This window comes from Mixophyes fleayi, chromosome 4, assembly GCF_038048845.1.
Source record: "Mixophyes fleayi isolate aMixFle1 chromosome 4, aMixFle1.hap1, whole genome shotgun sequence".
Lineage (NCBI taxonomy): Eukaryota > Metazoa > Chordata > Amphibia > Anura > Limnodynastidae > Mixophyes > Mixophyes fleayi.
The window spans coordinates 144,465,095-144,482,165 of record NC_134405.1 but is presented as its reverse complement, the minus strand read 5'-3'; the positions used below and the strand labels follow the sequence as shown (position 1 = coordinate 144,482,165).

General features: G+C 37.3%; 1 protein-coding gene across 1 annotated transcript in view; it reads left to right on the top strand.

Moving 5' to 3' along the window:
- Positions 1-17,071, top strand: part of EXOC4 (exocyst complex component 4) — a 356,359-nt gene that overhangs the window by 72,131 nt on the left and 267,157 nt on the right. The window contains exons 8-9 of the mRNA XM_075208546.1: positions 5,495-5,640; positions 6,500-6,588. Coding sequence (XP_075064647.1) covers positions 5,495-5,640; positions 6,500-6,588 — 235 coding nt within the window. The remainder of the gene's footprint in view (positions 1-5,494; positions 5,641-6,499; positions 6,589-17,071) is intronic.

Here is a 17,071-nt window from a genome sequence, read left to right as displayed (position 1 = left end):
TTTCAATACTGAAATAAATTTAATTGTCTCCTGTTGTGTTCTTTATTGAAGTTATATTGTGTGTTTTGATTTTCTGATACAATTTTGCACTAGTAATGAATAATGCACGACATTATTATATATTTTTTTATTTAGGCGTTCGAGTAAAGGGCATATCAATCTTAGTTTTAAGCCTAATATACACTATATGGACAAAAGCATTCGGACGCTTAACCATCGCACCAACAGGGGCTGTAATGACAATGTTTTCAAATACATATACTTTATTATGGAGTTGGTCCCCCTTTTGCAGCGATAACAGCTTCCACTCTTCTTGGAAGGATTTCCACAAGATGTTGGAGTGTTTCTGTGGGAATTTGTGCCCATTTATTCTGTAGAGCATTTATGATGTCAGGCACTGATGTTGTACAAGAATGCCTGGCTTACAATCTTCGTTCCAGTTCATTCCAAAGGTGTTCGATAGGGTTGAGGTGAGGGCTCTGTGCGTGCCAGTTAAGTTCTTCCACACCAAACTCATCAAACCATGTCTTTGTAGTCCTTGCTTTGCTTTACTGACCATTCGCCGGATTAACCCGAGGTCAAACTGAGCTACAGCCCATGGGCCTCGGGCATCAAGGGGGCCTTGACAGTGCTCGGCAGCATTATTGATCGGGCGGGGGGGGCGCCCCCGGCCCGATCAATGCTGCTGAGTCTGTCACTCTAGTCCTTCCCCGGCGCTCAGTAGTCTCATTTCTGAGGAGATCTCGTGAGTCTCAATCTCAGTAAGGAGCATACAGCGCGCCGCGGAAGGACTACAGTGACAGGAGGAGAATAGAAAAAGGTAAGTGCTTGGGGAAGGGAGGCAGGCAGCTCATGGGGGGAGGGGCCAGGGGGTAGGCTCACGATGAAATGGTGGCCCCCTTAGCCCAGGGGCCTCCATTCCCTTAATCCGGCCCTGACCATTCGGCATTAGATTGTAGAACAGCTTAAAAACTAGTCATGCGATCTTACTGCTCACCAAATATATTTTGAAGGTGTCACTTAATTGATATCCATGCTCCCCAAATATAAAGCTTTATTTTACATATATCCTTGTCACTTGTGTAATATGTTTGCAGCGGGCGAATTTTTTTTTTGCTGTTGAGTAAAATTACTTACATTTTTTAAGGGATATTTCTAAGGCATTGAATTGGTAACACAGGCGGTGGCCCCAAGTCTACGGGACTCCATTAGGCTAATTGGACTGGATTTCCCATACTATGTTAGGACACATAAGCTGCTACATAAAATGGCAGGGCTGATGCCATCTCCATTAGCAATGTGGTTAAATCTTCCTCCAGCAAAAGACACCCTACTGACTTCTTCTATAGCAATGCTCTGGAGTCGTTGATAATGAGTTTTTTTCACTGTCAAATGATCTGTATGAGACTGGTCTGGAGGAATGCCAGTGTTTTACAAGGCGTCAAAGATGCCTGTATTTATGTTAATGCAGAGGCAGAACTAGAGAGCTGTGGACTCCAGTGCAATGAAGCGGGGAAGATGGATCCAGGTCTCACAGCTCGCTAGTTCCCCGTGTAGCGGGCACCATTATGTCCATGAGCCGCTGTGCTGCACCAATGGTAGTTCCGCCACTGTGTTTATGTGATCTCTGTCCCAAACATACACAAAATCATGCTAACTCTGAACGTTTTAAAAGGATATATATCGCACCAGGTAGACAGATCCTCTTTTTACTATAACCATCTCATTCATATAATGGTTTAGTCAATCTATATTGTTATGGTTTGGAGGACAGGTGCACCCACACTTTGTGTCAATTTTTAATTATGAAAGAGAGAGAAGAATAGGGATAAAGGGACACTCTTTGTCTAAATAAAATTTACAAAACGTTATTGATATACATTAAAAAGTGTTCTTATATATGGAACACTCCCATTTAATAAATACAATTGAAAAATAGCGAAATATTTTAAAGATGAAATAACAGTATGATGATTGTGTTAATGACTGTTAAAAAGTAGTAAATTACTACCGTAGCGTGTCGCTAATTAGTGTATGGGGAAAATTATTTTAATTATGATAAATATATATAATGACCCAACACTACCTGCTATGTATATATAATGTACAGTTGAACTCTGAACGTGTCATCAAATAATCTAGATATATTTAAATCTATCACATAGTACACATGTTTAAACATAACCTACCTGTGTGTATGTATATGTGTATGTGTGTGTGTGTGTATATATATATATATATTTATATATTTATTTTGAACAACACTCAGCTTTCACAGTGCAAGGTGCTGGACAGTGTGCTCACATGACACTGGTCAATAGCAATATAAGTGTACAGGAAGTAGAGTGGAGTTGCACTCATTAGTATATTTTGGCTGCATTCTATAGGAAGTACTTGTAAGGAATACCGTAATATTTTTCATATGTTTCACATGACAATGCGGTCCTCCCATGCAGCATTCAGATGCCTTTGCTCACAATGAAGTTAAAACAAAAAACTCTGTAATGGTGATTTAAAGTGAGCACAACTCTCCTGCTGAGTGTCAGGGCCTTTGCCAGCTCCTTTAGCAATGCAGCAGCTTTGCCCCCAGCAAGACAGGCTTCTGGCTTCTTTACCTGTGGAGTACTTTGTGCTTTCCTCCTCTGCATGATGATCAGTCTCCTGTGCATGATGCGGCTGATCTGAGCAAGTACCATGGATTTACAATGCATCAGGGACACCTGTATATGCGTTACTATGATGTGTGTGTATATATGTTTATATGTATAAAAGAGAGATGCAAACATGTATTACCAGTAAAGCAGATTTATTACTAAAGTTTTAGGAATCCTTTATTTGTTGCAGCAGATGCATGGAAATCACATTAATGACAGCAAATGTTTAGAAACGCATGGTCCTCTGAACAGTTGGAAGGAATATATCAATCAGAAGTTTAAGAGGCAGGACTGAATGACGTGCTGTCAGTTTTGACAGGGCACATTGTATATTTTTATAATAATAAAAGCACTCATCTGTGCAGGAAGTCTTGGTTTTAACATTTGACTTTGAAGATTGCAAATAAAATGTCGCTTCTGTGCCCAGTATTTCCATAAACTAAATTTTCTTCCAAAATAAAGTATATGAAGTTGTCTATGTAATAAAATTGAGCATGTTTTGCTGCTAGCTAGTAGTGAGCAAAAATCTCATGAAAATAGAAAATGCCACTATGTTAGCTGTTGTCAATGTAAGATTGCCTCTCCTATGTCAGTCTAAGAGTTAATGCTTTTAAATAGTCTTATTAAGTGAACACACAAGACATGGAATCTTCTTTGCCTGAAGCTTTTTAGGAGAGTTTATGATGCTTAAGCAATTAAATGCCCTCTCCCAGAGTTTGCTAAAGTGCTTCTATAAAGTAAAAGGTTTTAATTTTTGTTTTCATTGAGTTAAAAAGAAAAAACATTAGCGAATCTACATTAATGGTGTTTCTAATTGTACAATTGGCATTGCTAATGGATTTAATTCTGCCGGCAGCTAGTTCATTACCTAAATTACCCTCAAAGATTTTCTGGTAATGACTGCTCTCTTTATTTTATTTTTTGTTGTTTTTACAGTATCAAGGTACGAAAGTACAATGTTTAGTTGTTAACTTGTTTAATTTAACTCTGTTCTACATTTCTCGTCATATATGTGCATGTCTGTACTCCTAGCAAACCTGTTTTGCTTGCTGCTCACTTTCTATGTTTTACTGGTCTGTCCATCTTAAAAGATTAATTATCGCCTCATCCCTCTTCTGCTCAATCTGTCCATCCATTAAGAAGTGTTTGTGCTTTATTGCCTTTGTTTTTGTTTGTTTTTTTGCCAAAACATAAGAGACACATGTTCCTAGATATTACATATTTAATTGTTTTGTCTGAACTGTTAATTGGGTCTGACGTATATGAAATCAAATCACTATCAAACAGCCCAAGACACTTGAAAGAAGTTTTGTGTTAAAAGATGTGAACATAATTGCTTTGGATGATTGCCTTTATATAGTGCTAAATAGAGAATTTTATATTTGTTAGGTTATGGGTTAGTTAGTACTTCTACTGTTCATTTCCGAATCATTAGTCCCCACCTACAAATGTGTGTTGCTGCTCAAGCTACCATTCCTGAAGTGATGTGGCTTCAGTTATAGGGCTGCAAATATCTCATACATGGAAGACTGTTATAAAAACTGGTGGAGATGAAAAGTTGGTGAATGATAAACAATATGATGCATATTGTCTTTATTTTAGTACAGTTTGGAAAATAAAATGCAAACACATAAGGCTCAATGGGCGAAGTTTTTTCTTTGCACCTGTTCAATATTTGCATGTGGTGTTCAAACAAAACACCTTGTAATATATCTGTCTAGACTAAACTACCATAAATAAGTGGAATTACACCATATTACAGCTCAATGCAGCACCTGCTTTGTGTACTTTGCTAAAGTCAAATTCCAGCAGCGAACAACGTCATATACATCTTAGCCACTATGAGCTGATTAAGGTTTCCATATTCCTTTCAATCTGTCACATATCTATGTGATGTTAAATACTTTTGTGTCAAAAAAGACAAAAGTATTATAGTAATGATACCTTTATTGGCTAACCAAAAGAAATGTTTAAATTTCTTTTGGTTTTCTCCCTCCGTCATTACACACACTGCCCCCACCTGCCCCCTTATCACACGCTGCCCCCCTCTCTTACACCACCCGTTGCTCCCAGCTCTCCTCCATCACACGTTGCTCCCCCCTCCATTATCTACTTTCCTTTCTATTACCTTTCCTTCTTTTCTCTTCTTTTGTCTTCTTCTCTTCAGTCTTTTCTTCTTCTCTTCTTGCGGTCTCTCTGCGCGATCCTCACTGACAGTGTTGGGACGTGATAACGTCACGCCTGACACTGTTAGTGAGACGGGAAGGAAGCGGGGGAGGTGGGTGCTGTGCGTTGCCATCTTTGTTTCTAATTTTTTATTGTTTTTTTATTTATTTTTTGTGCCAGGAGCCCCCCTCAGTCCTGCCCCCCCCCCCGCCTTGCTTACCCTGCTTACAGCGTTCCTCCGGCCCTGTCCCTGCCTGCCCTTCTGCTCTAGAAAGACTCACTAGAAAAGTCCTCATGTACAGTGTTGCTGCTTCATTCAACATTTTAATGCTGCATTTCAATAACTGTTAAGTATGGAATTTTAAAATCACATTGTCTTGTTAAACTTAAGTGGCTGCATGATGCAGTGGGGAGGGTGGCGGGACACCACTTTCTAGAGCCCTTATTTCTTCAAAGGGTCCTCTTCGACTCAGGTGATGGGGTTGCCATGGGAGAGGGAGAAGTATTTTCCGAAGGTCCTTTCCAAAATTGTACATGTATATTGCGGTCATACGGCTACCTTTTTATTGTTTTAAAGTTTGTGTTGGACACATATTTAAAGCTTCAGAATCTTTTTTTTTTTTTAATTGATTGTCCTATTTTTTGTCTGTAAACAATAATTCTGTCTTCTGTAGATACTTCTGACTGAATATCTGGATATGAAGAACACAAAGACCTCGTCAGAACCATCAGCCCAGCTCAGCTATGCTAGTACAGGGCGAGAATTTGCAGCTTTTTTTGCAAAGAAGAAATCTCAGAGACCTAAAAACTCTTTATTCAAGTATGTTGTGATTATTTTCTTAAGCTTTTTTTTATTTCAATATATTAATAAGACTGCAGATTAAATTTACCATCCATTCAAATGAATTCATAGGATTTTATATTGTAAATTTGTATGTGTGATTATTCCATTACATAACAGAGGAAATCAGGTTATGGGTTGTAAACACATGTCAAATTTCGGATACACAATGTATACAATTTAATGTGTTTTTATTTCTTTCACTGGACATAAGCCAAACACTCCTTAAACTAGAGAGAACTATCACATTGAGCATTGTTTGTTATGCCATCCTTACCTAACCTTTAACGTGCAGAATATAGAACATGTTCTACTTTCAGTGCATTAGTGTGAAAAAAGAAAACAGTCTCTCATAGAGACAAAGTTCCCAAACATTGCTCTATTGTTACATGCAGTTAGATTGAGGAGTTTTTTTTGTAATGATCTTCTTGATTTTATCATCATCATCTATTTATATAGTGCCACTAATTTCGCATCGCTGTACTGAGAACTCACTCACATCAGTCCCTGCCCCATAGGAGATTACAGTCTAAATTCCCTAACATAGAGACACACACAGACCGAGAGAAACTAAGATCAATTTAATAGCAGCCAATTAAGCTACTGGTATGTTTTGGAGTGTGGAAGGAAACTGAAGCACCCGGAAGAAACCCACACAAACACAGGGAGAACATACAAACTCCACATAGATAAGGCCATGGCCGGGAATTGAACTCATGACCCCAGCGCTGTGAAGCAGAAGTGCTAACCACTAAGCCACCATGCTGCCTCACGACATGCCTTTCTTTATCTGTAGATGTATAATGAGTATTTATATTAAATGCTTTATGTTCTTTAGGTTTGAGTCCTCTTCGCATGCAATTAGTATGAGTGCGTATTTGCGGGAGCAGAGGCGAGAGTTATACAGCAAAAGTGGAGAACTTCTAGGTAAGAGATTTATCTACATGGGAATTCTAAGGGTGGGCAGTGCTAAATGTAGCTGATGAAGTATCTGAAACTCTGGGTCCAGCCCAAACGTATGTCTTGCCTGTACGCTGTGAAATCATCATGCCCAAAAAGTAGAAAAAAAGCAAAACATTTGCGTAAAGAAAGGAAAATTATCTTTGTTTTTCTATGATACTAATTATGTGATGATCAAAGCAGCAAAACAATGAACTTGTGTGGAGATGTCATTAAGGGTTATAAACATTGCTTAAAGGTGTAAATCTGTACTAAACCATAGCAACCAATCTGACACTTACCTTCATTGTTTTAGTATGTAAACTTTCCTGGCTCTTTATTGTAAAAACAAAGGTGGAAATGTAGTTATAAGGCTCTACTGCCATTTCTACCTGTATGTCAGCCATACATTTGCCTATGTAAAGCCCTGCAGAAAATGTTGACTCTGTAAATAAAATGCAATAAAATTTTTAATGTAAAAACATCTGGGACATCTCCAGGTTTTCCTGGTGTTAGGTAAGTTTTTTGTGATTTTCGGAGAAGATAGAAATTATATGTATTTTTTCCCCTCCAAATTCTTATTTAATATTTTGAAAAAAGTACTGTAGTTTTATGTAGGGGAGACAGGTCCACGTTAAGAAGATGACATAGTTTTGTACAACTCTCACAGGGCTAGATTTACTAAAGGGAGGTTTGATGATACCGCCTGTTTATGACATTTTTTTCATCTGTTTTAATATGAATTTACTAAAGGCCAAAATCGCCTGTTAAAAGGCTGAAAACCACTGTTTTACAAACCACCACTTTACATATCAACATCCCCATTTTTAACATGATCAAAATACAAACAGGCAGATTTACTAAGCTGCTGTTTGACAAACTACCGGGAAAACAGCCAGATAAAGAGAGGTGAGATTGCTCAACTGCGTTCTGTATGAGCTATATAGCCATTCAGAATAATTTTTTCTTTTTCATTATATTAAGGGGACACTGATTGTATTATTGGAGAAATATGAATCTATGACTAATACTATTCGATTGTTACAGGGGGTTATAATTATTTATAATACACTCGTGGTATTATATAGTACCATAATATAATACAATGATGCTGACCTCTTAATTTAATGAAAAATAATAAATGCCCACATAAATTAATTATAAATTAACTTTGCCCCTTAATCCATAAATAATGATTGTCCCCATAATTTATAAGTCAATAGTGCCTCCTCTTATGTTCTGAATGGTGAGATTGCTTAAACAGCATGTTTGAGCCATGAAGCCAATCAGAAGCTGGTATTATTATTATTATTATTATTATTATTATCATCATCATTTATTTGTTAGGCGCCACAAGGTTTCCACAGCGCCGTACATAGTACAAACAGTAGACCATACAGGGTTAAACAGTACAGAACGATAAACACAAAGTACCAATGCTTCAGTAACTCCGGGACAGCCATATGGAGTAAGGACAGAGCAGAAGAATAGGTATGGAGACACGAGAGAAGAGGGGCCCTGCTCATAAGAGCTTACATCCTAAGGGAGGGTGGACAAATCAGACACGAGAGGGAGCTGGTGATGCCAGGGGAAAGAAGAAGGGGCCAGGGGAGAGAGGGAATAGCGAGCAGAGTAGATGAGGGGTTAAGTGGATGGTTGATAAGCTTTGAAGAACAGGTGAATTTTAAGTGCTCGTTTGAAGGAGCACAGATTGGGAGCGAGATGGATGGAACGAGGGAGGTCATTCCAGTGCAGGGGAGCAGCTCGGGCGAAGTCTTGGATTCTGGAGTGGGAAATGGTAATTAGAGTGGAGGAGAGGCGACGGTCATTAGCAGAGCGCAGGGACCGGGCAGGAGTGTGAATGGTGAGGAGGTTGGAGATATAGGGAGCAGTAGACGGAGAGAGCCTTGTAAGTGGTGATAAGGAGTTTGAAGAGGATTCTGTAGGGGATGGGGAGCCAGTGTAGGGCATGGCAGAGAGGGGAGGCAGAGGAGGAGCGGCGTGAGAGAAAGATGAGTCTAGCAGCCGCATTGAGTACAGAGCGGAGGAGGGCGAGATGTGAGAGGGGGAGGCCAGTGAGGAGAAGGTTGCAGTAGTCGAGGCGGGAGATGATGAGTGCGTGGATGATGATTTTGGTGGCGTCTTTTGAGAGGAAGGGTCGGATGCCGGCGATGTTGCGCAGTTGGAAGCGACAGGCTTGAGCAAGGGATTGGACATGGGGGGCAAAAGAGAGAGAGGAGTCGAGGGTGACACCCAGGCAGCGGAGTTGGGTGACAGAGGAGATGGTGTTATTAACAACGATAGTGAGGTTGTGGTGGGAGGGGAGTCTAGGGGGAGGAAAGACAATGGTATAAAAATAACCCTCTTTTTTTTTTTTCCCCCTTATTACCATTTTGACCAAACCGCCGGCAGTTTAGCTGGTTTCAATCCACCACACATCGCCAGGCCATTTACATTGCAGCCTCAATTTCTTTATTAAATCTACCCCATAGTTTTCATACAGGTAAACAAGCCTGTTATATCATGCTGATGCTCTTCCATTTGTTACGTTGACCTTTCCACTTGCCTAAAATAATTAATACTGCATTCTTTATATGTTGCCCTTTGTAGTCTTCTGAAATCTACGTTTTTGCAAGACTGTAATCTCTCAGCGAGATTGGTGGTACAGTGTTCTGCGTATGCAGATATTAGATTTCTTTTAAGAGTCAGAACTGCTTTTGTAATAGATTTAGTTGTTATTTTGATATTCTGTTCTAGTAATTTTTTTTTTATGAATTGAAGGTCTTCATTCACAATGTTTACTAGTATGTCTTTGTGTGCCTATATCTCTCATATACTAAAACTGTTATTCTCCTATAAAGTGGTGGTGTTGTGTTTTTTTTTACTTTGTGAATTTCACTGCACTTAAGAAAAAAGTGCAAACTCTTCCCTCTAGTGTTTCTAGTTTTATAAGAACAAAGGAGTAGAAATAAGTCAGTCCTGTATTTTTCCTTGATATTAATGCAATCACCTGAGCTAGGCACTGTAAAGGCCACTTATTGCTTCTCCGTGTGTTTTTTCCAACTTATCGTATTAGCCTCAGTCTCTCTACAAAGAACATCCAATCAAAGTAGGTTATTAAAACCGGGGAGCTTTATGACTGAGAATTAATTAGTAAAGTATTTTCATGCAAAACATCCAATTTTTTGATTAGCAACAGAGCAGGGCTGCAATTAACACTCTGGGAAGCGTATATTTCCAGCTTTTGATTCTCAGGAAATAAGATTATCAAACTAGGGTCAGGCACTTGACAGCAGAGGGTTTTTAATGTGTAAGAAAATAATTTGCTTCTTGATTTTGTTAGTTAGATTTCATTAAGACCACAGCCTGCGGGGGGAGGAATTTCCTAGACTGATTTAAACAATGGGCTATTATCAAAAGTAGCAATGTTGTGACAGCAAGGGCTTAATTAATATTTTAACATTGAGGATAATTCAGACATCATTTAATGGCATTTAAAAACACTATTACACTCATCGACTAAATGCCATTGCTTCTACCAAGATACCATTCCATTGTGGCTCTGGAGTAAGCTTTTCTGGGACCCCCACATTCCTTTAGAAGCTCAATTGTCTATTTTAAAACAGCATTTAGCTTATACATATACATATGTAAAGCCCTGGTTTTAAGCATTTAGCTTATACATAGTCTGATCTGTTCTGGAATTCATATTCTTCATGTTTCCATATGTATCTAGAATATCTTATGTAACATGAGCAACATTTGCAGTGACAGCATAAAGCAAGCACTATCTGTCCTGATCTTCATATGCTATTACCACATTTTGCTTTTGGCAATATGACAATGCCTGAATTTTATTTCTGTGAAAGACACATGACATATTCACGTGGGATTGTTTGAGTTGGGTTAAAATGCCAGCCCATATGTTACATGCAGGATAAAAAAAAAAAACGACCCAAATGTATCCTGTTAAATAAAAGAAAATATTTCTGGTATGGTGACACAGTGGTTAGTATTGCTGTCTCACAGAGCTGGGCCATGTGTTCCTTTCTGACCAGGACTCCATCTGGGTAGAGTTTGTATATTCTCCCACTGATTAAATTCCCTAACACACACAGATACAAACTAGGGGAATCCCATTTAGACAGTGGGGCAGGGACGGATGTGAATATTCTCTTTACAGTGCTGCATAATGTGATGGTTATACATAAATAAACAATAATAAATATTTCCTAAGATTGAATATTACTGTAGCGCTGATGTTTAATATGTTTTTTTAAGTGTGTACTGATGGCCTTTGACATGCAGTTTATATGGAAGGTAGATATGAAATATTGCTTTCAAACTCCCAAATATATTGCAGGGTTTGTGTTGAAATTTGTCTGTGCTTTTGAATATTTATGATGGTGGCTGTTTTTTTTGTCACAATAGAAAGTCTCAGCATTATAGCATTGAGATGTCAGATTCTATTATCCACATGTTTTCTATTCTGCTCTTTATAATAGATTTTTGTCAAGGCTTGATAACTTTTCTTATTATTCATTCTTTTCCTCTTTTATGAGTTCTCAGACATTTAGTCCCTCCTCCTCTTTATTCTGTAGCTATATATCATATCAATATGTATTTTCTCTCTCTTTTTATGTATTTTCTATATTTCTTCTTAATATTGCTGTTTTTTTTGGGGGGGTTTTTTTTTTAGAGCGATACTGGTCAAACCGTAAATCATGTCTCCGTGAGTTTTCTGTTAACAAATAGGGAAAAGTCACCAAAGAGACAGTGGTGTTTAGTGCTTCAAATATTTAACTGTGACTGGTAGTCAGATGAAGGATAGAAAGGTAGAATGACATAAAAAAAAAAGAAGTGAAAAGGTGTGAAATTATAAGAAAGGGTGTTTTTTTTTTTTGTTTTTTTTTGTAGCTTAGATATGGATAGTAGGTATTAAGCAAGAAGAGATTGTAGGTCCACTAGGTAAGCGTGCCACATTCAGCAAGACAAGACGTGTAAATCATAATAGTCAACCATGATTAAAAATAATAAAAAAAGCCAACATTTCTGTCCATCGGAAAAGAGAGATGTGAAAATGAAAAGGGGGTAAACAGAGTAAAACAAAAACATTGAATGTCAGCTGTACCATTATCAGCTCCAGTGATAAGTGCAGAGATACTTGTTGAACTCAGAAGCTAGAGCACATATAACTAAAACCTTTGTAAGATAAGCATTCATACTGCCCTGCTATTAATAAAACCGCAAAAACATTGCCTCACAAATCAAAAACAATTAGGATTTCATTCACAACTTTTTTTTGGGTGCGGACATGCAATCACAAGAACTCCACACAAAGCTAAAAAACATTTTGGCTGGAGACGGAAAGCACATTTAGGGGCATATTAAATTGTTGGCGTTACTTACTAAAGTGACGCGGCGCGTGCACTATTACCGTAATGATGGTAAATACCGTTATTACGGTACATTTCAGACTGGATTTCAGCTCGCGGCTCAGGGAGATGCGAGCTGAAATCCGGCTTAGTATTGCCGTAATAACGGTAATACTTTTTCCGCAGCGGGAAACGCCAACAATTGAATATGCCCCTTAGCGAGCATGTGTTTTTGCAGGAGAGGGGCATAGCATCCTTTCTGCTAGTTTGATAAAAGGTTGTAGGCATAGACTGTAATGTTGCTTGTGATTATGGTTATTCTGATGAATAGCCACTGTAAGTTAAGCATGCTTTTCTTTTAACTACAGCTAAAGCTAAATAGGTTTTTTTGTTGGTTTTTTTTTTTTTTTGGTTAGCGTTATTTTATTTTTTCCTGTTGTCTAATTATGCATTAAGCGTCACTGTTATAATAGTGTGGGACACAGCTGTGTAAAGCAATGTATCTAACAAGTACACATCTTTCAAACTTACTAGAGCTGATCTTATCTCTTATAACTGTGATAAGTCACCACACAAAAATGTGACTTGTGTAAGATTTGTCTCACTGTGTGTACACATCTTATCCCCCTGTATTTTGAGTTGAGCATATCTTATGCTGACGCCCACTTGCAGAAGCGTTTTCGTGTAAGTTCAGCAAATAGGGGTGTGGAAACGCTTGTCAACTACAGTCCTTTAATATGCGTCTTATTTTGACTTGCATGTATCTTTAAGATGCCTCTTTTGAGGCCTATAGATGGGGTGCAAATTTCTGACTTGATGACAGTTTCATCTTTGCTATAAGCTAGATTTAAAGTTAAAGTCAAAATACAATCGTGCCAATATAAGTATACTGTGACACTGAATACTCATATAAAGTTTACCAGTGAAAGAAAAGGCAACAATTGTTAACTATTAATCTTTTAGCATTGTGAATTTGATGTGTAGTGCAGCATTTGATATAAGCTCACTATTTGTGAACAATTGGCTTTTTTTTCTTGAGACATATTAAGAGGTTGATATACTGGTATTGTTTTTCATTTTGACTTAATACACATTTACGTACACGTCAGCTGCACAATTTAAATGAACAAAGTCACACTTTCTCTATCATAAAGCATGTAGCTTATCTTATTAGGACAGATATTGATTAAAAAAATAATTTGTATTGTAAATTTTACATGATATAACTAGTTTTTATTTCATTGAATGTGCTTTTCTTGACTATGTTGTCAGGCTAATTTATGTTTTAGAACACTTAATTCCTTTGAAATCATAGACTGCTATCTCGGGTGAATAAAAACAAGTTTGGCATGCAATTTATGGAATTAGCAGTGTTCTATTTGTTTGGATGTGCTGGTTAGATAGTTTCATAAACATTTCAAACCATTAGAAAATCAGTCACTGCCCTTTACGTTTAAGGGCTCTTACCCACTGGTATTGCGTTTGCCTCAGAAAAAACATATAAACACTGTGGGGCATAGTCAATTCGCTTCCGTGATCGCGGCTACATGCAGCCGCCTTCTTCCCGATACCACTACACCGTAGATTTCAAATCTACGATGTGGAGGTACAGTAAGTGCACTTATGTGTGCAGCTGCGCGATGCCGTGATCCTGGAAGCTAATTGAATATACCCCTGTGTGTTTACGTGTGCAGTTCACTTGCTGTGTGACTGTTATTGATATGCACTGGATGCATTTGCATGTGTTTGCAAAACATTTCATACCACAAGCAGCATATAGCTTTCTAACCTCATTTTAATAACCCATTAATTTCGGTGGGGTTTCCTGCATGTGAGTTACTTGTAGAAACCCTGTTGAAATTAAGAAACAATTGAAAGGAATGGGACAAGCTCCATACATTCAGTTAAAATGACCATTATAGCCCCCACTCTAATTCCTGAACAAGCCCTAGTTTTTTTCAAGTTGTCACTTAAAACCACTCTATTTTAACAATTTAAGTCCCTGTTCATAAACATTCTGTGACTTGGCTTGTAAACTGATTTGTGACCCCATATTGACCAAAATAAGACTAATTCAGCATCTTGCTGAATTGTTTTGCAAGGAGTGATTACGTAATAGTAGAATAATTTCTAACCTTAATTCTGGGCAGAGTCTAATAATATATGGGTATATTTATGGGGGTACCCATGATGGAAAGTTTTTGTTTTCTTTTTAAACACCTATCATCATCATCAACATTTATTTATATAGCGCCAGCAAATTCCTTAGTGCTTTACAATTGAGGACATACACAGTAATAAACCTATACTGAGTAATACAGACAGAAAGGTAAGAAGACCATGCTCACAAGCTTGCAATCTATTTCCTTCCTTATTTGAAAATGTACACACATTCCTCCTGCTTGTCTTCCCCGTCTTCCCCGTCTCTACATGTTTTAATCATTCAGTGTTTCTTCAAAATTTGCATCATTCCCGTATTTAATACTTTTTTTTTCTCATTATCCTTTTTGTTCTATTACTATATTTCACAGTGCATTTGTATGCTTGATTATATGCCCTCTGATTATTGGAACATTTTGATTTCTAAACCTGATGATTTGATCAAATTATTGACTCATCTGAACACAGCAATCTCTTTAGAAACATGCAGAGAACAATAATTGTTTTTTTCCTAGGAGTAATTTTATTTTGAGTTCAGTTGTACATCACCTGCACTAAATATTGTGATTGTAACTACCTTGCTACAAATCACCAAAAATAACAGTACCCGTAACGCAATCATACCTGTATGAAAAGCAGAGCCATGCACAATCAATAATAATAGCGTCACTGACTCCTAGTGGTGAATTGACAGATTTGACTGTTACTGTCTGCACCTTTTAAATGCTTTAGGAAGCTTCACCTTCCTGTTATTTGAGCAATTCGGGTTTGATAAAACACCATTCTGATATACAGCAATACCCGTGATTGCAGGCTCCTTATAAGTTTATTGTTCATCACTTGCCATCATCACAAAGTAAAACACACTTTCATATTTGTAAATCCTATACACCTTATTTTCTCTGTGCTGCAATAACCACCATAGGTGAGTGCATCACATTTGTATCTGTCCTTCATGTAGCCTATATTTAAAATAACAATTACAACTGTTGCACTAACTCTGACCTATAAATTACATTGTCACCTTTAGGCCTCTGCTCAGGGCTATTAATTAAAGGCATAATAACCTTACTTTTATATAAGTTGTGTTTTTTTTTTAATTATCAGGAGATGAATGCAGTTATTTTTAAAAGGTGTTATTAGCTTGCCTTACTATTCAGTAGATTTTCATTGTTTTTGTACCATTTCCTTATTTCCATCCACTGGTAGGTGTTATTATTCAAGCACGATTATCCTTTCACAAATCAAGTGCTGGGGCAAGTGGTCTAGTAGAAGGTTGAGGCCAGATGCCATTGATGGTTTAAGTTTGATGTAATTTAGGGGTTGTTAACATACAAGGGACAGGTAGCAGGAAAATAAGAAACATATTAAAAAAAAAACAACTTCAACCTGTAAATGAGCTTCAGACGCGCTCTGATGTGCACTCTATTGTTAACAGTACACACATGCCCTCATACCTATAGACCAGAACGTATGGCTGACAAAGAAACTCCTATCACATCGTGGCACAGCATACATATTAAATTCTGGGGCATGGAGTTACTAGAATTCTGTTTAAATATCTTACCCACTCACCATCTTGGTTTGTAATTTGCTCATAAATTCTATTTAATGTGTTATTTACCATATTATTTATTTGAATTGACCAAAAATACTAATTTATTTATGTATTTATTTAGGTAATTTGCCATTTCACTTGTTACACTGTAAATAATGTACAATAGAAATCCATACAAAAATGTTTCATGCTTGTTAGATAAAAGGATGTTCTAGTGCACAAATAATCCGGTATCTCTGTGTCCAATGTGGTTAGTGTAATCTCACTGCATGCCTGCATACAGAGTAGTAAAGAATAGTGGAGAAGTGGCTTTAACATTAGCCATGAAAAAGCCTTAAAATGATTTAATAATTTGTGCTTTGGAGAATCTATACAAAGAGATGTAGAGGATGAAATAGCGATGTTTCAGAAAGTAACTGCCATTTTCTTCTCCATTAAAAATGTTATTATCTCTATGGAATAAGAATATATTCTGAAAATGAAAGTTTTCTAGGTGTTGGCTGCATTTTGTGCGGTTTGTTTAATTTGTTTTTTTTTATTTATTTTTTAATACCGGAATAAGTAGCAAATTAAGCAGGGTCATTATTATAACACTTGTCTAGGAATATAAGAACACAGCCTAGTGCAATTTCTTTCTTTATACTTTGTAGATTTGATGAATTGCATAAATAATTATGTTTTTTGTTTTTTTGTCTGTTAATTTTCAGTTTTGCCAGTTTGCATCTTCCCTCATATTACAGTACACACATGATTATTTAATTAGACCAATAGATATAGATAAATGCTATGTGCCCAGCTTGATATTCTTCTCACAGGAATGTCTCTGCATGTGGAGTAATTTACAGGACATGTTGTTAAATCTTCCCACTGCTTTCCTGTATTATTGTAGGTTTCACTGTTATGCATTTTGTGCTTTAATATACAATACACTGCTGACCAGGGGGTATACACAAACTAGTGGAGAAGGAATATGAAAAATTGTTATTTTAAAAGAACTACCATCAATTACAACCCCTACCAGCCTAATCTGACTACTTTGGTCGCAAGTCAGAGTCTTTTAGACACTATATATGCTAATAATATATTTTATATGGCTTGACAAGAGTAATGCAGCACCTTACAGAAGATAGGACAAAATGGGTAAACAAAACAAGTGGATAGCATAAATTACATGTGGTATAACCTGATATAATGTAACATGATGCACTTAGCAAGACATAATATTACATGACTAGTACCATATACCACAATACAAGGGTAACAGAGAACAGGTAACATGGTAGAGTGCAGACATGGAGGAGGTTGTAAAAGTACAGAGCAGCAGGGTACAGCAAGAGAATACTGGGCACATAACAAGCATGATGGATGAGGCAAACTG